This window comes from Leiobunum rupestre, chromosome 3 (assembly GCF_980474605.1).
Source record: "Leiobunum rupestre chromosome 3, qqLeiRupe1.1.hap1, whole genome shotgun sequence".
Classification (NCBI taxonomy): domain Eukaryota; kingdom Metazoa; phylum Arthropoda; class Arachnida; order Opiliones; family Sclerosomatidae; genus Leiobunum; species Leiobunum rupestre.
This window is the reverse complement of record NC_143386.1, coordinates 56,301,388-56,323,249: the sequence shown is the minus strand read 5'-3', so window position 1 is coordinate 56,323,249 and position 21,862 is coordinate 56,301,388. Positions and strand designations below refer to the sequence as shown.

Here is a 21,862-nt window from a genome sequence, read left to right as displayed (position 1 = left end):
CTTTAAGCAAAAGCGACAGCCTGCACGTGCTCACATGTGATAACGATGCGAAAGCACTTATTACGGCCAATCACTGATTAATCTACCTAAACATTCGGAAAATGTATATCATATAGGGAACTGGCACACTTCTGTGAAACATCATTATAAACTTTTGGTCCGAGTTAGTGATTTAAAGGAAGTATGAACTTCATAATTCCGCCACCAAGTTTATCTGTAGCTAGTAGATGATTTTTCGATTTAGTTCATACTCCCTTAAAGGGAATATAACCTCTGGTATTTCTGTCGCCCTCCGAGGGTTCCAATATTTTCCGCTGCCTCCCATGGCTTTTCACACTTGCGGCGCTGATAATCGTTGATTGTGAAGGGAATAAAGGAAATTGATGGGGTCTTCCATAAAGAACGCGTTGGAGGTTCTATTCCCTTTAAAATGGCAAATGAAAAAAAATCGACATTACCATGTTTAACGCCAGGGCATAGTGTTTTAAATTAGAAATGGAGACTCTCCATGAACAAGTAAATGTAGAAATATAATCAGAAGAAAATTCTTAACTTCTGATATGATGCGTAGCTGATTCTTTACTTCTGGAAAGTCAGGGCCACACAGGGGTTTAACTAGGTTCCAGCTCCAGAAGCAGCGCAGGAAAAATTATCACCAAATGATTGGCCAGATCTACAATCATAACTTCATAAGGTAAGGAAAAGGAGGAGCCACTCTTTTTTAACCCAGATTTTCCACCTCTGGTGTGGCCCTTTAAATATACTATACTTTCTGCAAGATCAGAGTTAAGTAAATTAAGCTTATAAAATTATACTTGAAAGAAAAAGTCAAAATTCGTGTAAAAATAATTGTATTCGAAATCTGAAAAACGTACGAAAAACAATATACATAAACATCATACAAGGTCAAACACGAAATAACATCAAAAGTAAATAACAATTGAATTCGTCAAAGTAAAACGCTATCAGATCTACTGGGGTACTACGTGATTGCGAAGATGGGCTTTTAAAGTACTTTTATGAGTGAACATCTTATTGCAAATTAAACAGGGGTATTGAGATTGGGCACCACCTTGTTCCTTGTTCTTCTGCATGAGTTGATGTCCTTTGCTATTGAGATGCACTTGCATTAGACGAGGCAGTTTGAACGTTTTGCTACAAACATCGCATTTTAAATCAGAAAAGATGGCAGAATGGGTCGAGGAGTGTTTGAAAAGTTGGTCTTTATCTCGAAATTCCTTATTGCAAATGGCGCATTCGTAGCATTCAGCCATGGGCGAAATTTTTCCCAATTCCTTCATCTTCATTCGCTCATGATCCATGGTTCTCAAATGCTTCCGCAGAGCGATATGCTCCCTAAAAGTAACTTTGCAAGTGTTGCAGGAAAAGAGTTCGTTCTTCTTGGCGAAATGAACTTGAACGTGGACTGACAAATTGAATCGATTCTTGAAAGATTTATCACATAAATGACAACTATAAGCTTTTTTCTTATCGGCATTTTTTGAGGTATTCAAACTGGGGCTATCCAAGGTTCTGTCATTCCCCAACAGGGTTACATCCAACATGGAATAGTCCTGTCCATAGTCTAAAAGTTGGTTTTTTTTCTCATTTCGGGCGTGAGATTCAAAGTGGATTTTTAACGAAGGTAGAGCGGTAAAAGTTAGCCCACAGACATTGCAGGGCCACGGTTTATCTGACATTTTTGGGCATTTTCCATCGGTGGTATGATTTGTTAGATCTCTCTTTTGGTGAAAAATCGAGTTACAAATTTTACAAACGTTACTTTGAGTTTTAAGTTTATTATGGATTCGGCTATGGGACCGCAAACCAAAGGCAGATTTAAATTTGCGGTCGCAAGTTTGGCATGCAAATTGATTTCCATCCCAAATATTATCACCCATTTTCAGTTTGAATTTTTAATAAAAGTTTTCAAGAATTTTTCCTGTAAAATAAAGAAAAAGCTAAATGAATAAGTATTTCTTGTTAATCGTTAAATTCGGAATCACTGAAATATACAATATTGCTTGTGTCGCGATTTCTAAGAGAGCGTCTGGTAAAAACATTAGATTTATGATTGGAGTTTTGTTGGGAATTAGTTTGATTATTTAAAGGTTTAGATGCGGTTTTTCGCGTAGATTTGGCACTATCGGATTTTGCTATTTTCATGTCACTTTCTTTGGGATATTCTTCTTCCGTTTCTGAAGAATTGCAGTCGGTTTTGTCACGTTTACTTTTCGTTTTACCACGTTGTCTATTCGCGGTGTGATCATGATCCTTTATCGATGGTTTGGAGCAAATGTCGTTATTGATGTGAGTTCGGTATCCGCCATAGCTTTTAAATTTACGTTCGCATTTGGCGCAAGCGAACTTCTTCTCTTGGGAATGGGTAAATTGGTGGGTTTTGTAGTGGCTTTTGTCGTTGAAACTTTTCCCGCAAGCATCACAGGTGAAGGGCCGTTCTCCAGTGTGCGTCCGTTCGTGTCTCTTGAGGCTGCTGGTGCGACTGAAACCTCGGTTGCATTTGGAACAGAAGAACCTCTTCATATTGTACTTGTTAAAAGGCTTCTCGATTCCATCCTTCGGTTTGCGAGAACTGTCGATGAAAACCGGGTTGTCGCTTAAGTCATCCATATCCGAGGACTCTGCGCTGTGGTCGACCAGAGATACGTCAACCTGACTTACATTTTTCAAAGATTCGATAACCTCCGCTGGTCGATCGGTGTAAGATCTCATGGTAACAACGTACAAGGAAGCTGAGGAATTAGCTTCAGCTACAGCTTCTTCCGTAGGTGGTTGGAGCGCCTCTACCCCTTTGCTCCTTGAAAGATTTGAATTCGAAACAGTACTTTCCACCATAGTTATTGACAAAGGAAATTCATTTTGTTGGTATGGAGCTTCTACAATTTCTAACCGTTTATCATTAACTCGCTGTATATTGCACATATTAGGACCAGGAACATTAAAATCGTTCTGAAATATTTGGTTATGAACGATATTTTCATTTTGACCAATTAATGGGGTCTGTTGGATATTATTGGTGCAGAAAGGGCCCACGGAGATAAAGGTGTGTCTAGAGACGGGTTCTTCGCTGTAGCTGCACGCCTGTTGGCTAGGAGGAACTGGAATGGCTATGGAGGGATTCGGAGGTTCAGTAAAAGTAGAGTGCGCCAAAGGGTAGAATGCTGGGTCACGATGGTTGTTCGTTTCATTCCTCATTATCACGGGTATGGCTTGCGGGTTGGGCTCTATTTCGTTTCCTTCTTCTTTTTCAACTTCTGTATCTGAATCTATCTCAACTGGGGGTTCATCGGGACAATCTGCATCGGAATCTTGGCTAATCTGAGTAATTGGTTCTTTCTGTTTGGACTCTTCTTCGTCGCTACTGTATTGGGGATGATTGTACAAAATATGTTTCTTTAATCGACTCTTCACATTGTAGGCTTTGGGACATTTCTTGCACTTGAATTTCAATTCATTCGCGTGCATTCTCATGTGATCTTTGAAGTGACTGCGTTGATTAAAGCCTCGGTTACATTCGACGCAGTTGAATGGTTTATCTTTGGAATGTCCGATGCTATGAATTCTTAGACTACGATTTGTCATGAAGGATTTATCACACTCTGTACATTGAAAAAGCCTAGGTCTGTCCTTCTCGTGAGTTTTTTCATGCGTGTTTAGATTTGCCTTAGCTGAAAATGCTCGAGAACAAGTTTTGCATTTATAAGGCTTTGCCCCTGTGTGTAAATTCAAATGCCATTTTAGTGTGTTTGATTTATTGAAAGACTTTGCGCAATAAGTGCAAACATAGGGTTTCTTGTTTTCGTGTATGAAAAGATGTTTCTTCAGATCACCACTAAAATAGAAAGATTTCTCACAAATTTCGCATTTGAAATTTTTTAAAACTATAGTCTGTCCTTTTTCATCTATGTAGATACCATTTATAGAGTGTTCACGTAGAATGTGCACTTTCAAACCTCTCTTGGTGAAGAAGCTACAACTGCGGGAATATCGTACTTGGCATATCAGACATAGAAAGGGTTTTTCACCGGTATGCCGTCTCTGATGAGAAAGTAATTCAGCTTTAGTTTTGTAGCTTTTATCACAATTTTCTAGACCACAAACGAATGTTTTTTCTTTTATATTAGTTGTTCTGTTTGATTTTACAGCAGGTGCTCTTCTTTTTGGGCATTCGTTTCCGCTCTTATTTGTATGTTTTCTCCATCCATTGTAAGATTTAAAAGTCATTCCACAGCCTCGCTCACACCGATATTTATTTTCTATCGAATGAGAGTCCATATGACGCTTAAAATAGCCATTATCTCGGAATCCTTGATTGCATATCTGGCAAGTAATAATTCTCTCCCCAGTATGTTTTCTCTCATGACGTTTAAGATATGGTGTTCTGCTGAAAGTCTGAGGGCAAAAACGACAAGGGAAACGTTTTTCATTCTGGTTGATGGTTACCCTTCCAGTATCTGGCAATGGTTTTTGAAAAATGTCAGATTTGTGATACGCATCGTGTTTGGTACTTGGAAGAAAGTTATTCGCGAAACTGATATTAGCAGAATGAGGATGGCTGGGTTGAGAATGAATGTGGGAATGAGTTACAGGTACAGTTGGATGTTGGATTTGTGCTGCTTGGTTGTTAATATGGTTAGGAATAGGAGGATTTTGGTTTGGATGAGAATTGCCACAAGGAATTGAACCCAGTTGACCATATTCATACGGTTTAAGTCCACCAATTAAAACGCTTTGGTCACTTGTATCCCACATTTCTAATTTGTATTTTACTTACTAATTACTGGTATATAGTGTAAACGCAAACAACCCAAAAACAATAGAACAGTATAATAGTAACAACTTTATTTTAAATGCCTTTGGCAGTAACAGGCTTAACTTAGAGCCGACGAATTTACGAAAACAGAGATCGTGCTGCCATCTAACACAATTTATTAAAAATATCCCAAAAATAAAATAACTGTGGCGTCATCTAGTGATAAAGAAATCAATTATTTCTACGCACGAAAATTTGAAAGAGTGATTCTCAGATATGCAACGTAGCGAATTCATATTAACCCAAATCCCGAAGATTTTTCAACTTAGATTTTAGAGAGTAATTCTTCCAAAATTTTGCACATGCAAGACCCAAAACGCTAACACGTTGAATTTACTAAAATGTATGTTGTACTCAAGTTTTTAATGTCTGAAGTTTATCTTGGACCTCTAAAAATGGCCAACAAGGATCGTTTTAAAATTTTCTGCATGAATAAGACTTGTCTCAATCTGCATAGGTTTATGGATACAACACAACAACATATTTCGCATAAGTTATTTATTCAAAAAACAAGCTATTACCATTCATAAAATTAATATGCACTGTAAGCAATACTTAACCCGTTATTATAGGAATTAGATTAAAACAATTACAGCTATCAATCGGTGCCACCCTTCAATCTGATTCTCTGAGATTTTCCGGTTTACAAGCTCTAGATGGCCTAGTTTTTGTGATTCGCTTCGTAATTTGTTCATTATTATCACTGTCCTCGCCACTACCAATACTAATTTTCGTTTCATTGTTCAAATCACCATTGTCTTCCGAACTACTACAGCTACTAACTTCTTCACGAGATTTAACGATTTTTCTCGTCTTTCGAACAGGAGTTATTTTTTTAGTTGAGTTCAATCCTTTCTTCGCAGATTTTACGTTGCTCCTTTTCTTTCGAACCGCTGGTCTTTTTTTAGTTGATTTGGAGCCTTTCTGGGCGTCATTCTCTACCAGCTTTTTCAAGGTTTCAATTTTATCCAAGCATTGGGAATGGTTATTTTCGTAATGGGTAAGGAGTTGTTGCCGATTGAAATAAAAAATGGTACACTCTTGGCAAGAGTAGGCCGATTTTCGTTTTTCGCTATTAGCGGTCTTGGGTTTTGGTTTAGCACCCTTAATGTATCTCTGAATTTGTATTCTTTTAACCCCTTCGTGAACTTGTTTCATATGCTTTCGCAGCCCTCTGGGGTATTTGGTACTAAAGAAACACAAATGGCACTGTTCCGGTTTAGAGTCCAAATGGGTAAACATCTTGTGCTGTTTTAAGGCGCCCTTCATTTTAAAGGTCATCGTACATTCGTCGCAAGCGAACGGTCTTAAACATTCGTGAACGGCACGTACGTGTCGCATCAAACTGTAGTTGCAATCGAACGTTCTCTTGCACTGATCGCAAGTTTTGTTTGTATCAATACTTAACTCCTCGATTTTATCGGTACGAGAAGGGTGCTCTTTCTTGTAATGTTTCAATAGGAACATTTTACCCTTGTAGTAAGTCGGGCATTCGTCGCAAAAAACCACTTCGCGTTTAGCCCTTTCAATCGCTCTCCTTTTAGCTTCATCGCTAATTTTAGGTATAGTTTTTTGCTCCGTTTTTGATGAAATTAGGATAGGTTTAGAGGTATCGTTAAATTTTGGAACAACTGGGTCATCTTCACCAATAATGGATTCATTTGGTTTATCCACGATAGTAGCTTTCTTAGCGTGCGAATAATCCGTGACGGTACTTTTCTTAGCGTTTGAAATATCCGTGAAAGTTTTCTTACTAACCGACACCGGATCGTCTATCGAACTGTCCGAATCAACGAAATTGCAATCGGGAATACCAAAAGAACCACCGTCCTCAGAATCGCTTTTTTCATTCGCGTCATTGACGGCATTGACGATATTTCGTGTATGGTTTTCGTAAGGAACAGGGGGGTTAACGTGATAATTTTGGTAAGCACCTATGAATCCGAAATTATTAGGAGCGGGAGGGTGTTGAATAGGTGGTTGGTTGTTAACGTGGCTAGCGACGTTTTGCACCGGAGTCGGGACAAAATTAGACAAACCCAACGGAGCGAAATTGGTGGACATCGAGGGGTTTGGGTTGAAATTTAACGGTCCAGCGTTTGCATTTGAGTAGTTTTGGGGAGGAGGAACGGTTTGGGAGAAACCAGAGGGGACGTAATTATGGGCGTTGTGTAAATGGTTATAATTGCCTTGGGTAGAAGGACCGTTGCAAAATCTATCGTATTCCGATAAGTGTGTGGTATGGTAAACAGGATTCGCGGGTTGAGCGCCGAAAGCTAGACTGTTGACGTGAACTTCTCGGGGTAAATTCTCGAAAAAGCGGGGACAGTCGACGCAGGGGTTTGAAAAATGGTGTTCCGCGTGTGTGGCGTAACAGGAGTTATTTTTATGGTTGACATTTTGGCTCTGCACAAATATATTTTCCGTTTGGAAATGTCCTACGGTGGGTGAATTATTTAAACATCTAACATCCTCGTGCCTAGCCCTAGAAGGTGCTCCCAAATCATGTACGGCGTTGGAATTATTTTGACTGCTACTTAAACTACTCAAAGCGTCGTCTAAAATATCGTTGGCAGTTTCCATGGCGTGTTTGCTGGGTTGATGATACTTCTGTTTGGAAGAAGGTTCAGAGAGACCCGAGATTATCGAGCTATCAGTGGTTTTCGACTCGATGGTTTTAGACGGATCTTTTATACCGTAAACTTTACGGGCGAATTCGGGATCCGGGAGTTTCGGAAGGATAGACTTTTCGACTAATTTTGGAAGAACGGAAGGAATAGGAAGCCCAAGAGAATCTGGAAAAATGTACGCCGACGGACGAACGGCGAGATCGCTATCGTCAGATTTAAAACGTGGGAGCGTACATTTTGGTATTTCTTCCCGGGGGAAAATTTCGTAGTAGTCTGGATGAAGTTTGGATATATGCGACTCTAAACCGACATACGTAAAATAAACCATTTTGCAAGCTTTACAGACGAACGTTTGTGGCGATTCTTTTTCGTTGCTCACATTTTCAGCAATTTCGCTAGAAGGTTCTTTAAGATCGCCTTCTTTAGATAAATTAACTTTTTCTTCATTAACAATCTTCGGTGGACTTATTGTCGCGTTCTCTTTGGGTTTGCATTTTAAATTTTTAGATTTAACATTTTCTTCCATACCACTTTCGACATCTGTGGGATTATATTCTTCGTCAGATTCCCTATTGGAAGAATAATTCTTTCTTTTTTTATGCTTTTTCGTTGTGTGCTCTTCGAGTTCTTCTAACGATCCGAAAATCGTTTTCTTTTTCACATTGTTGCAGAAAGCGCAACTATAGAAATCGGGTAAGGGTCCTCTGAAATTCTTTATATACTTTTCGGTTTCATTATCATCATCTTCGGAACTGTCTTCTAGATTAAATGACGTATCGAGGATTCTTACGCGTTTTGGACGCGTTTTCTTCACTTCCAGAGTGAGGAGATCTGGATCGTTAACTATCATACGCAGTTCGTCGTCTTTGTACCACTCGTCGGAGCTACTAGATTCGTCCGAAATATCCAAGTCGCTGGATGGAATCGACAAGGCGTTGCCCTCCGAGAAAGTTTCTTCGACGTCCAAGAGATTGTCTCGATATTCTTCAACAAAGCGGTGGTGTCTCTCGGTAATGTGTCTTTCGTAGAAGATTCTTAGGGCGAATGGAACGACGCATATTTTGCAGATAAATCCAGCTTTCTTGAACATGCTGTCATTTTGAGAAAAGAATTCGTCCGTAACTTGGTATTTCCGCTCCTCATCTTTCTTATTCAGACAATACAGAACTTCTTCTGGTATGCATATACAATCGCATTCCAAACTCATATGAGCATATACGCGGCTTATTTCGGACGTTACGAAAAAACACCGTTTACAAACAAATTCTTGCATTACAGTTACTTCCTCCAAGGACTTATTTGTCAAATTGTTATCCTCATCACCTTCCAGCGACGGCGGATCGTCGAAGTAAGAAGGATGAAATCTTAACATGTGGGAATCAAAAGAATGTTTCGAGTGATAAGGAGTGTGACATACTCCGCAAAAAAATGGCTCATTATTCAGCTTGGAGGTGGATATTTGAGTGAAGTAGGGGTCTTTGCATCCGTATGTTCGTCCTTCTGTTTTGGTGTTTACGCAAAGGAGAGTTTCGTCCAGAAGATTAACATTAAAGTGTTCTTTTGAAAAGTGCCTGATTAAATCAATATTCCCGTTGAAGATGAAGGAGCAGATTTTGCAAACGTATTCGTAAATTAAAGTCTCGTGCGCGATTTTATTGAAACTGACGACGCCATTATTTTCTTTCTTTTCGGATGATGTTTTTGATTTTGACGTACATTTTTCGACGTGTCTAAGCAATGAATGCCGAAAAACGAATCGTTTGGTGCAAAGCTCGCATCTGAATTTCTTCTCCGTGTCCGGGGTTTTGTACCGATGACTCTTCTTCAAGTGACTTTGATATTTGGTTTCATTATCAAATCCTAAGTAACATTGTCCACACATGAACGGATGTTTACCGACGTGAACTTCTAAAGCGTGGCTTTCGAATTTATCTTTGGTACAAAACAACTTACGGCAAGCTCGACAATATAGTGGATTATGGTAGTAATGAGCCGACCGTATGTGACAATTCAAATTAGATCGAGCAGTCACCCTTACTGGACACATTGGGCATTTGTATTGGCGGTTTCCAGTGTGAGAATTAATATGAGCTATATAATTGGGTTTTCCGCGAATACCTTTACTGCAAAAAGGGCAAATTCTCTTTTGAAGTTTACCACGGGAAACATTTGGGGCAATATTAGCACCATGCTCCTTATACTTATGGTATCTTAAATGATTACTTCTTGTAAATTCTTTCAAACATATTGTACACATAATTTTGCCATCTTCAGATCTCTTGTGAGGCGGATTACTTTTTTTGATAGTACGATCTTCGGGAGGATCGCAATTATGCACCAATTTAAGATGGTCAACAAACTGTTTATCGTAATGGCATCTCTTATGGCAAATGTGGCACTGCAACCGATTGCTATGCTGATAATCTAAATGTCTACTCAGTCCGTAAGAAGTAGTAAAATTTGATGTACACAAATGACAAAGAAAATTCTTCTGCGGCTCCTGTTGGGAAGAGAGGGTACGGAAACGCTGTCCCTTAAGGGTCCCATCGCAAGTCTTTGAGTGCTCAGTCATTTTTGCTTTTCTCTGGTAATGTTTCCCACATTTTTCGCAATCATAGCCAGGGGAACTTACATGCTTATCTCTAATGTGACGAGATATGCTCTTCTTTCTTAAAAACATTTTCCCGCATATTTTACAAGGATGGCCCTTGATAGTTTCAGATGATTTGTTATGCACCTCTGATACATGCTGGTCTAGTAAATATTTTCTATTGAAAGATAGCCCACATATATCACACGTTAAAACTTTCAGATTTTCACCATGCACGTATTTCATATGATCCTTCAATGACTTTGCATTTTTTAACAATTTCTCGCATATATTACAAGTTGAAGCTCCCGTATGAGTTTTTAAATGACCGAGTAGAGTGTTTCTTCTTTTAAAGGTTTTTCCACAAGTTTCACACTCGTGATTTTGGCCATCTCCATCATGCGTTATTAAATGCTGGGCCAGAAGGTGTTTATTCTTAAAAGATTTATCGCATTTCTCACATTGTAACTCTGGGTGGCATTTAAAGTGTGCGTTTAACTGTTCCTTGGTATGAAAATTGGCAAGGCATCGTTTACACTGAAAAGCGTATTCCTCCCTTTGCTCGATGGAAGGTTCCCAAGTAGGATCATCAATGTCGAAGTTCTCTAAGGGACGTTTACCGTTCATTTGTATTAAATAATTAGAAATAGACATTTTGTCTATCAGCAAAGCTACATAGAGCTAATTACAAACGCTGTTCCGCTAATAGGCCTTAGATTTATGGATTTATGCTCCCAGGACGTTTTGTTTTGGTCAATATTGACGTTTATCGTTCACAGATAGCGTTAGTAGTAGGCAACGGCGCGAATTTTAAACAAGTTTTGACATTAATACCGTCTTTCGTAAAAGCCAAGTAGATAATTTTACCCAAATTTTATAATTGAGAATAGTTCGAGTTGGTGTAGCATAGCTGGGGTAAATAAAAACAATTTATTTATTCAATCTAATCAGTTACGGACCGCAAAGCTAGAGCAAGCTGTGCTGTCTTTCTTGGAACATTACTAAACAAAATTATAAGGAAATAAGATATAAATTGAAAAAAAAAACACAAAAAGTACATGACAGCAAACTATGATCATAATACTAAAGTAACGACAACGAAAAGGTACCAAGTAAAAACTGTAATCTCAAATCGCAATCTAAATTCCCAACGAATTTTCCTTGGAGATGACTTAAAATTCCAACCATATTCGTTCACACGGGTAGGACCAAATACACGAAGATAAAAGTGGTTACCGGTTTCAATGCGATACAGATCTGTAGATGAAGCTTATTGTCGATCATTGTATCAATTTATTATGGAGGGGAAACGCACCGGCGTAGGAACGGGGGGGGGCAGGGGGGGGGACGAATACCAGCATCTTTCAAAGCTGATTCAATAAAACATCTTAAATTGCCAAGAAATAATATTTCCGCGAGCCAGGACCTGCAAGACTCTGTTTATATTGTGCTTGTTGAACTAATCGAAAATTTGCATCTGTAAATAGAACGTGGTGTTTTTGTTAAGCCTTTACGTCAAAAAGCTACCCGGTTAAACGGAAACACTTTTTGCATACCGCAGTAACCGCACAAGTAACTTGCAGGTCCGGGCTCTCGGAAATATTACTTCTTGGCATTTTCCTTGGAGAGGTTTTATTAAAGGGAATATAACCTCAGGTATTTGGTGTGGAACACCAACGCTTGCAGCTTTGGCCGCTCTTTCCTTTGGCTTTAAAAATTTTTGGCGCCACTGTACAGGGAAATTTCAAAAATTGAAGGGGTCTTCCATAAAGATTGCTTTGAAGGTTATATTCCCTTTAAAGCGTCTATTGGTCCCTGGTGTGATATGGTATGAAATGCCTTGCTGAGATAAAGATAGATGGCCCCTTTTTTCTGATTTTTTCTTTCGCGCTTCGTATTAAAACGTAGATAGATGGCGGTAGCATTTCCATGGAGTGCTAAAAAATCAATAAGCCTGCAAGCCTCCTCCGTGGCTTCCTTAGTTCTCGAAGCTCTCACCAGGCGACACTGTTTCTAATTTTGACCCTCATTCCCTCCCACCTTTTACTTCGCGCGTAACATTCATTTCAAAAACGATTAGATTGACATACTTTGGGTAATAGGGACTTGGCAGTATGACTTATATAATACGCCACCCATGCTTTTTCCAATTGGGAAAAAAAGATTACCAGCATGGCTTCCATAGCCAAAGGTACGACGTGACGTCATGTTACCAAGTATATTTTGATAAAGAGACGGTATTTACATAGTTCTCAAAGCCAGTCGGCTCGCAAGCTGTCTGATAATAAGAGGTCCCGGCGTGTCGGCTTTAATGCACCACTGTTAGTGGCCATCATGAAATTGGAGTACAAGATCTTATGGATAGTAAACCATGCCGTGAAGGATGAGGGATGTAAGAAATCGTTCTTAGTTAGTAAGAATAGGCGTGGTTCAGGCGCTGTTCTAGCAGTGGTGTAGCCAGGATTTTGATTCGGGGGGGGGGACCATTGAAAAAGTAAAAGAATAAAAATATTTGTACGTACGACCATACGTTTCGGTGGGGGGCATGTGTCTCCTCCTGGCTACGCCACTGGGTTCTAGGGAGTGAACTAACCGGCCAGTGCACACCCAAAAATTTCTTATTTATGTAAACTTCCGTTCCATTTCCTCCCTCACCCCTATTATTTCCTGGCCCACGTAAAAACAATTTTCGTTCGCTGACTCTAGTGACCTGGATGTATAGACAGTTGCACTGTATTGTGAGGGTCATTGTGCATTCAAGCCTTGAATGGGAGTAATTTTTTCGAATTTCTGATGCTAACGTTTTACCATGAATATATCTAGCTATGAATATACAATAGCAATAGCCTCTCTAACCTCCCGCTAAAATTTGGGTTGGGCTTATCTAGTCACGTGATCGATCACATCTGCTCCGACCAAGTGAGGAGCATGCCGTCATTTCCTTCACTCTCCTGATTGGCTGAAAACGCTTCACCGGTCTCGAAAGTTGTCACCCAAATCAAATCGTCATGATAGAAGGGCTATATCGTAGGGTTGGATATTCATAGCTAGATATATTCATGGTTTTACTTTATTTTCTGCCTGTTCTGGAACTAAACGTGTTCACATATTTTCTCTATATTAAACTATTATCTTTCTACGTCATTTGAACAGCTCCTAACAGTTAATTAGTCTGCAGAGGCGGGCAGAGTCAACCGTAAATTTCGTACTTTACTGACTTTACACACATTTTGCCATCAAACTTTGGAGCCCCTTTAAATATCGAAAGTCCTTCATATATTTCAGATACGTCTCGATAATTATATTTATTTATCTCTAGCCCAAAGCGAAATTGTTTGTTTGAAATTAAATAACAACCCCTTAATCAATACGAATTTATAAAATCTTTATTTAACTATATGGTCTATTGTCAGATGAAATAATCGTGACTTAAACGTATTCAACGGGCACCATCAATCATCAGCTTCTTTAAGATTTTTAGGTTTACAAGCTCTCGACAGTCTGCTTCTCGGGATCGGATTGCTAATTTGTTTTTTCACATTGTCACTTTTATCATAACTAGCAGTTTTGTGTCCCGTTTCGCTGACCGAGTCTGAACCGCTTTCCGAGCAACTTATAACTGGGAGAGATTTCACGTTTTTTCTTTTCTTCGGAATCGGAGCGCGACGTAATTGTTTGGAAGATTCGGGCCCATTTCCATGAATATTAACAACGTGGTTTTCTAAATCTGCCCGGGTAGGAAAGCCCTCGTTACAAACGGAGCCAAGATTCTTGGCGTCATCCTCCACCTGCTTCTTTAGGGTTTTAATTTTATCTAAGCACTGAGAATGGCTCTTTTCATAATGAGTAAGGAGAAATTCTCGATTGTAATAATAAGTGTTGCACTCTTCGCAAGAAAAGGGCTTTTTGGTCTTTCCGTCAGGTTTCTCAATTTTACAAGCTCCCTTTTTGGCTCTGCCCTTTTTTTGGGTGCTAGGGTTCTCATGTACCTTTCTCTTATGTTCTAATAAAGCGTAGCTCTTTTTGCAACTATAAGTACACAAATCGCATTTCTCGGGGTTCAAATTCAAATGGGTTAACTTGTGTTTTTTCAAACCGTTCTTGTCTTTGAATGACTGCGTGCATTCGTCACAACTAAAGGGTCTTACATTCAGATGGGTAAACTTGTGTTTTTTCAAGGCGTCTTTCTCTTTAAATGACAACGGGCATTCGTCGCATTTCCAAGGTCTTAGATTTTCGTGGACGCCATTGACGTGACGCTTCAAAGCTGCATTGGAATCGAAGGGCTTATTACAAATATAGCAATACTTATCCTTTATGTTAATTTTAACTTGTTCGGTCTTCTCCTCAAGAGCTTTAATTTTATCGGTACACGTAGGATGTAATTTCCTGTAATGTTTCAGTATAAGAGGTTTAAACTTATAGTAAGAAGGGCATTCGTCGCAAAAGAACACTTTGCTTCTAGCCTCTTCTAATATTTTCTTGTTAGTTTCTACGCGAATCTCTTTCTCGGGTTTTTCCTCCGAAGACGGGTAATTCTGAGTAGGTTTGGGTGTGGTGGAATTGGGACTGCTGGTAGACGTAACTTTTGGATCATCGGGACCATCAACAAAATTAACAACCCTAAAATCATTTGGTATACCAGTATCCGCAACAGAACCGTTTTTAGCGTGTGAAATATCCATATAGGTTTTTTGACCATCCGTCACAGGGTCATCCACGGAGCTGTCTGAATCCGCGAAATTGCAATCGGGGATACCAAAAGAACCGCCGTCCTCAGAATAGCTTTTTTCGTTGGAACCATTGGCATTATTTGGAGGATGGTTTTCATAATTAACAGGGTAGTTTACGTAATTGTTTTGGTTAGCATTAATGAACCCGAAACTACTAGGAACAACAGTTGTATTTGGAAACGCGTTAACGTCATTAGCTACGTTTTGCATCGGAGTGGAGACAAAATTGGACATCGAAGGCTTTGGATCGAAATTTATCGTTCCAGCATTTGGTGTGGCGTGATTTTGAGGAGGAGGAGGAACGGTTTGGGAGAAACGTGAGACAGTGTAATTTTTAGCATTTTCTAAATTGGTATAATGTTTTGAATTATCCGCGTTACAAAACTTTTCGTATTCCGACAAATGCCTATTTTGATACACGCGCACTTGATTAGGTTGCTGGGCACCGACTGTAAAATTATTCATATTAAATTCTCTGGGGAGATTCTCGAAAAAACGTGGGCACTCCATGCATGGGTTTGAAAAATTACGAGCAGCGTGAGTGGGGTAACATTCTGTATGTTTTGCATTGACATTTTGTCCTTGTGCGATTTTATTTACTGGTTGAAAATTTCCTATGGTAGTTGAAGTATTTAAACACCTAACATCATCCCCAGTAACCCTGGAAAGTTCAACCAGCTCATGCTGAGCGTTGGAGTTAGTCTGACTATTGCTAAGACTGCTCAAAACTTCGTCTAAAATGTCGATGGAAGCTTCCAATTCCATGGAGTGTTTCCCCGGACGAGCCGGCGGCACCTGTTTGGAAGACTGTTCAAGGTGGATTGCACTATCGGTGGGTTTTGAGCTAATGCCGTCATTTTCAGCCGGCGTTTGGCCAGATTTTTTGGGGGGTTCTCTTATGCCGAATATTTTACGAACCAATTCGGGATTGGGAAGTTTCGGAAGTACGGGCTCCGCGACATCGGGCGGTTCTAAAGGCAACACCGCGATGCCGTCATCGTTTCTTTTGAAAAGCGGGTAACTGAATTTTGGAAATTCTACCCGCGGAAAAACGTCGTAGTAGTCGGGATGTGTTTTAGAGATATGATTCTCTAGATGTTTCGGAAAGAAGTAAGCAATCTGGCAAACTTTACAGGCGAAAGTGAGTGGCTCTTTTTTCAAAGTCTTCTCCGCTACTACCGGCGCTGTTTCTTTAAGATCTGCTTCGTCAACGGATGTCGGTGATTGCTTTGACACATCTTCGGAATTTCGTTCATTATTTACAGCAGCTTCGGTGATTTCCTCAACTTTTGACTTTTCTTCGCTTTCTTTAACTTTCGGTTTATTTGACTTTATTGGGATAATTTTCAGGTTGGGATTTCTTTTCGTATTTTTTGACCAAGTGCCGTCATCGCTAGGGACGTATTCCTCGGAATTTTCATCTAGGTCGCTTTCAGTTTCAGGTTCGTAGTCAGAATCACTACGGTTGTTTGAACCTTCCTTTAGTTTGGAATGCTGTTTCAAATAATGTTTTTTCAGTTTCTCAAGAGAATTGCAAACCGTTTCCTTTTTAAGCCTTTTGCAAAACGCGCAAGTGAAAAAATCTGGCAACGGTCCATTACAATTTTCTGTAACGGTTGTGTTGGATTTTGATCTAGAACGTAAATTTATTCTTCGACCTGTCTGCGGGCTTTCATCTTCTGAGCTATCATCTTCTTGAGATAATGTAACGACACTTTTCCCTCGATTTCGTTTGTAATTCCAGTGCGAATTCTTTACTTCCTGTATAAATTTATGTTTATCCTTCAGTATCGTATCGAGTTCTTCGTCTTCGCACCCGTCGTCGGAGCTACTAGATTCGTCCGAAATATCCAAATCGCTGGATGGAATCGACAAGGAGTTGCCCCCTGAGAAGGTTTCTTCGACATCCAAGAGATTGTCTTGATATTCTTCAACAAACCGCGGGTGTTTCGTAGTTATGTGCCGGTCGTAGAAGATTCTGAAGGTGAATGGAGCTACGCATATTTTGCAGATAAAACTAGCTTTCTTGAACATGTTGTCATTTCGGGAGAAAAATTCGTCCACAATTTCGTATTTCCGTTCGTCATCTTTCCTGTTCAGGCAATAGAGAACTTCGTCTTCTTCGCATAGGATGTCGCATTCTAATCTCATATGGGCATACTGGTTGGTAATTTCGCACGATACAAAGAAGCAACGTTTACAAGTGTATTCTTGGACTAGGGTGACCTCTTCCATGTAAATCTCTGTAAAATTATCAGCCTCATCGCCTTCCAGTGTCGGGGGGTTGTCGACGTACGACGGATGAACCTTTTCCATGTGATAGTTAAATCCATTCTGTGAGTGATACGGCCTGTAGCACACCTTGCAAAAAAATGGCGCTTTGCCATGCAGCAAATTGAACCTCGGAGTGTGATAGGGGTCTTTGCATCCGTATTGCCGCCCTTCTCTCTTGTAATTCATGCAAAGAATCGTCTCGTCGGAAGGGTTGGCTTTGGAGTGTTCTTTTGAAAAGTGCCTGATTAAATCTTTATTTCCGTTGAAGACGAAATAGCAGATTTTGCAAACGTACTCGTAAATCAACGCATCGGATGTAGTTTTATTCAAATTTGTCATAGAGAGAGGTTGTTCCAATAGCGTCGACGATTGAGTTTTATCCGAAGAACTTTGCGGGTTTGAATGGCATTTTTTAATATGTTTCTTACACGATTTTGGATCGACGAATCGTTTGGGGCAAAACTTGCAAGAGTATTTCTTGTCTTCGTCGGGTATGTCATAGGGATGCCCCCTCAAGATATGGCTTTTATATTTGGCTTCGTCATTAAATCCTAATAAACATTTGGGGCACGTAAAAGGGTGTTTATTATCGTGAACCTCTTGACGATGTGCTTCGAATTTCTCTTTGGTACAAAACAAAATGTTGCAACCTCGGCAGTAAAGCGGATTTTTGTTGTAATGACTTTTCATGTGCAGATTCAAGTTAGATTTGGCCGTCACTGCAACGGGACACAAGGGGCACTTAAATTGACGATACCCAGTGTGTGAGTTAACATGGGCAACGTAGCCTTGTTTGGAAGTGAACCCTTTGCTGCAAAATGGACAAATTCGTTTTTTCCGCTTGTATTTAGACGTTTGTCCTAGGTGCGCCTTATCCTTGTGATATTTCAAACGATTATAATTGTCAAATTCCTTTGAACATATCGGACAAACTAGTTTGCCATCAGCCGAAGTCGTGGCTTTCTTGCAGATTCTATTCTGAAGATCTTCGGGGGGGTCGCAATTGTGTTTCTTTTTGAGATGGTCAACGAGCATTTTAGGGTTCTGAAAACTTTTCTTGCCACAAAGGTGGCACAAGAGACGTTGTTTCTCGGATTTATCCCAGTGAATGTTTTCCAAATGTCTTTTCAATGAATGAGAATTAGAAAAACCATTGGAACATAAATGGCATAAATAACGTTTGTTGGGTTGTTCGGAGTGAATATTATCCAAATGTCTATTCAACGAATGAGAATTAGAGAAACCATTTGAACATAAATGGCAGAGATAAGGCTTGACTTTCTCTACAGGCGTCTGCCCATCACAAATTTTAATGTGATTATTAAAATGATCTTTCCTTTTGATATTTTTACAGCATTTTTCACAATCGTAACCAGGGAAATCTTGGTGATAAAGTTGTATATGTCGGGCTAACAGTTTCTCCGTTTTCAATGTTTTGCCACATGTATCGCAACGATACCCAGTAGTATTTTCTGGATTTTCAGACCTAGTTCCCTCAGGTGTATGGTTTAGACAATTTTTCCCATGGCAAACTTGAACATGTCTATTAAGATGGTTTTTCCTTTTGAAATTTTTAGGGCATTTTTCGCAATTGTATCTTCTAAAATTAAGATGTACATTAGATAGATGCCTTTTTAAATGTACTTTTCCTTTGAATGTAGTCCCGCATATCTCACAAGGATGTAACTCGGGATTATCATTATGCAGTAATTTCATATGTTCTTTGATATAAAATCTATTCTTTAACATTCTACCACATATCTTGCAAGGGTATGATGGTCGATTTTTAGTATGTAATTTCCCATGCTGAAATAAGGCATCTTTTCGCTTGAACAATTTACCACACTTCTCACATTTAAAATTGGGATTGTCTTTGGAGTGTACTAGTAAATGCTGGGCAAGATAATGTTTATTCTTGAATATTTTCCCACATTGCTTGCAAGGGAAGTCAGGATGGCATTTCATGTGGTCTTTTAGAAGCTCTTTCGTATGAAACTTGTATCGGCATTCGTGACATTCAAAAGAGTTTTCTTCCCTTTGCTCTTTGCCAGGATCATCTACGTCAAAGCTTTCGTTGGGATGTTTACCGTTCATTTGTAATAAATAATTAGGAATCGACATTTTGTCTATCGGAAAAGACAAGAATTTATTTATAATCGTGGTTCTACTTCTAAGCCTAAGACTGTCTCTCACTTTGTTTTGTTTTGGTTAATAGCACATTTACGTTTATGGTTCACAGATAGCGTTAGTAGTTGCTAACGGCGCGAGTTTTAAACAAGGATTGAAACTAAAACGAGTTTTACAGTCCTCTGTAGAAGGCTGGGACGTTCTTTTTGGTTTTTTTCAGTCGCAAAAATTAAAAATTCACAATTTTTTTACAATGCAGATCGTAAAAATTATTTTTGCCTCCAATCTGCGTACCGCGATAAATGTCGTAATATTACACAGAAAGATTGTAAATTTTCAACATATAGTTTCGGAACTATACTTAAATAAGACGATTGAAATTCGGTATAATTAAATAAATCGCTGAATTTACGGTGAAATTTTGGTGCGAACGGTAATTAATGGTTGGTTGAGCTATATTAAGATTTTAATACTTTAATCTTCTGATATTCTGGTTCCCGAATCGAGACTGACACCAGCTCATGTAGTTTTATCCTCATTTTATTATGTAAATACAGGGCCGGCTCAAGAAATTTTTTTCACCCGGGCAAGGGGGATTTTTGGCGCCCTCTCATTTTGAGGCTAAATTAAACTACCCCCCCCCCCCCGTAAAAACATTACCGTGTCCATGTTATAAATTTACCGTTTTCATAACAATAAATAATCTCTTTCTAAATACTTTGTGTAAACATATTTAATACCTTCTTTATGGTACATGGTCATTTTACATGGAGTTTGAAACACTAGGTAAGGTGGCAAGACTAGTATACCTTAAGTACTTTACTTATAATGTCCATGCTGAATAGGATTATCATTAATATATAGGTTGTCCTAATTTGATCGGCCCAGGCGTTTATAAGAAAGGACCCTTTTCTTTTGGAATTTTCAGAAAAATCGTTAAATTTTTCACCGTTTTGAAATTTTTATTTTTTGAACGATAATTATAATTATTATTGAGAGGGGGCGGGGAGGCATGAATGCCCAACCATGCACTTCGACCCTAGGTCCATTGTTCTCCCCTGACCTATGACTTAGAAAAGTCCTATCTCCGACACAAACCTTAAGATACTTTTGGCTGGCATATTAAAGAAGTCGTTAGTTTCCAATTGATGCATCCCAAGATGCTCTAGCCTTTGAGCCGCATAAAAATCGCAGCTACAGAGAACGTGAGAGGCACTCTCCTCCTCGGCCTTGCAGGCCCTACATAGTGGGTCATCGCTGATACCAATAAGATTTAAATGTCTGTTGAGCTGGCAGTGACCTGTAAGCAGGCCAGTAACCCACCTTATACTAGATTTTGAGAGCGAAAGCAGTTCTTTCGCCCTTTGCCTAGAGGGGCCAGGAATAAACTCCTTAGCCTGTCTTTGGCCATCCATCTCGAGCCAGAGCTCAAGTTGATGGTTAGTCATGTACTTGGAGACCAGGCTGCGTATCAAGCCACGGGGGATAGGGACAGCAGGTTCTGGCCCACAGAACCCAGCCGTCGCACCCTCCCTGGCCAAGATGTCAGCCTTTTCATTCCCATGATACCCCTTATGTCCTGGGACCCAATAAAGTTGAACCTTATTAAGCGTACCGAGATTGGAAAGGAGATCCAAGCAGCTAAGAACCAGTCTGGAAGAAACACTAGACTGGTTTAGAGCTTTTAAAGCAGCCTGGCTATCCGAACAAATTTGGATAACTTTCCCGCGATAGTTCTTCTTAAGACAGAAGCCAACACAGAAGCAGATAGCAGAAATCTCTGCCTTAAAGACACTTGCATAAATCCCAAGGCTCTCGTAGAAGCCGTATTTGGTCGTTAGGCAGTTCATCCCTGCGCCCGCACCTAAATGGGTTTTAGACCCATCGGTGAAATAGACAACTTCCCCTCTGGTACCGAGGGTAACATTTGACCATTCTGTGCGGCTAGGGAAGTTCACGCCGAAAGGCTTACTAAAACGAAGTTTAGCAGCCATGTTATCAGAACCCATTGAAAGAACAGGTAACCGACTGGAAATATCCCTAAAAAGCGTAGTGTGGCTCTTTTACCAACTATTGGCCATCCACCACCCGTTTTGGTTTAGCCTATAGGCACCAAAAGTAGCAGCTTCCTCTATAAACAAATGTAGAGGAAGAATATTCAGTAGAATTTCTAGAGAAGCAGTTGAGGCTGTTCTCATAGCTCCTGTTTTGCCAACGCAAGCTAGCATTTATAGCAATTATATTTAATGGGTAACTTATTTACAGTAAATAAGTTACCCATTAAATATAATTTTCATGAGTATAAATGTGATTCAGTTATAACAAAGATAATTTTAACTCGTACCCTAGAGTTTTTAGCTAAATATTCTTAGTAGTTATTGAAATACGCCCTAACAACCATTAGCCCCAGTTTTTCATGTGGCGCGTTTACGTAATTCGCCCCCCTTGAATAAAAGTTGAATATCTTTCTATCTAACCATTAGAAATCAATGCGAATTTAGTTACTAGGGTAAATTGAGGTACAGAACGCAGTAGTCGTGTTAATATTTTTGTAGATTGAAAAATGTTTGAGTTAAAGGCGAAAAAGTAGAAAATATTGTAGTTTTCAGGGGTAACGTACAAAACACTATAAGATGATGTGGAAATGTGATAAGTTAACATTTTAAGAAATACC

The 21,862-nt window shown here is 39.5% G+C and overlaps 3 protein-coding genes across 3 annotated transcripts; all 3 read right to left on the bottom strand.

The window, feature by feature from the left end:
* Nucleotides 1-840: 840 nt before the first annotated feature.
* On the bottom strand, nucleotides 841-4,941 carry LOC149952716 (zinc finger Y-chromosomal protein-like). The gene is made up of 2 exons (XM_090168758.1): nucleotides 4,796-4,941; nucleotides 841-1,942 (listed from the first exon to the last, which is right to left on the bottom strand). Exon 2 carries the CDS (start codon nucleotides 1,899-1,901, stop codon nucleotides 972-974), a length of 930 nt encoding a protein of 309 aa, XP_090024884.1. The 5' UTR covers nucleotides 1,902-1,942; nucleotides 4,796-4,941; the 3' UTR covers nucleotides 841-971.
* LOC149952717 (uncharacterized) lies at nucleotides 1,951-4,784 on the bottom strand. The gene has a single exon (XM_090168757.1). It carries the CDS (start codon nucleotides 4,771-4,773, stop codon nucleotides 1,984-1,986), a length of 2,790 nt encoding a protein of 929 aa, XP_090024883.1. The 5' UTR covers nucleotides 4,774-4,784; the 3' UTR covers nucleotides 1,951-1,983.
* Nucleotides 4,942-5,317: 376 nt separating the features above from the next.
* LOC149952715 (uncharacterized) lies at nucleotides 5,318-10,779 on the bottom strand. The gene has a single exon (XM_090168756.1). It carries the CDS (start codon nucleotides 10,706-10,708, stop codon nucleotides 5,450-5,452), a length of 5,259 nt encoding a protein of 1,752 aa, XP_090024882.1. The 5' UTR covers nucleotides 10,709-10,779; the 3' UTR covers nucleotides 5,318-5,449.
* Between the last annotated feature and the right edge of the window lie 11,083 nt (nucleotides 10,780-21,862).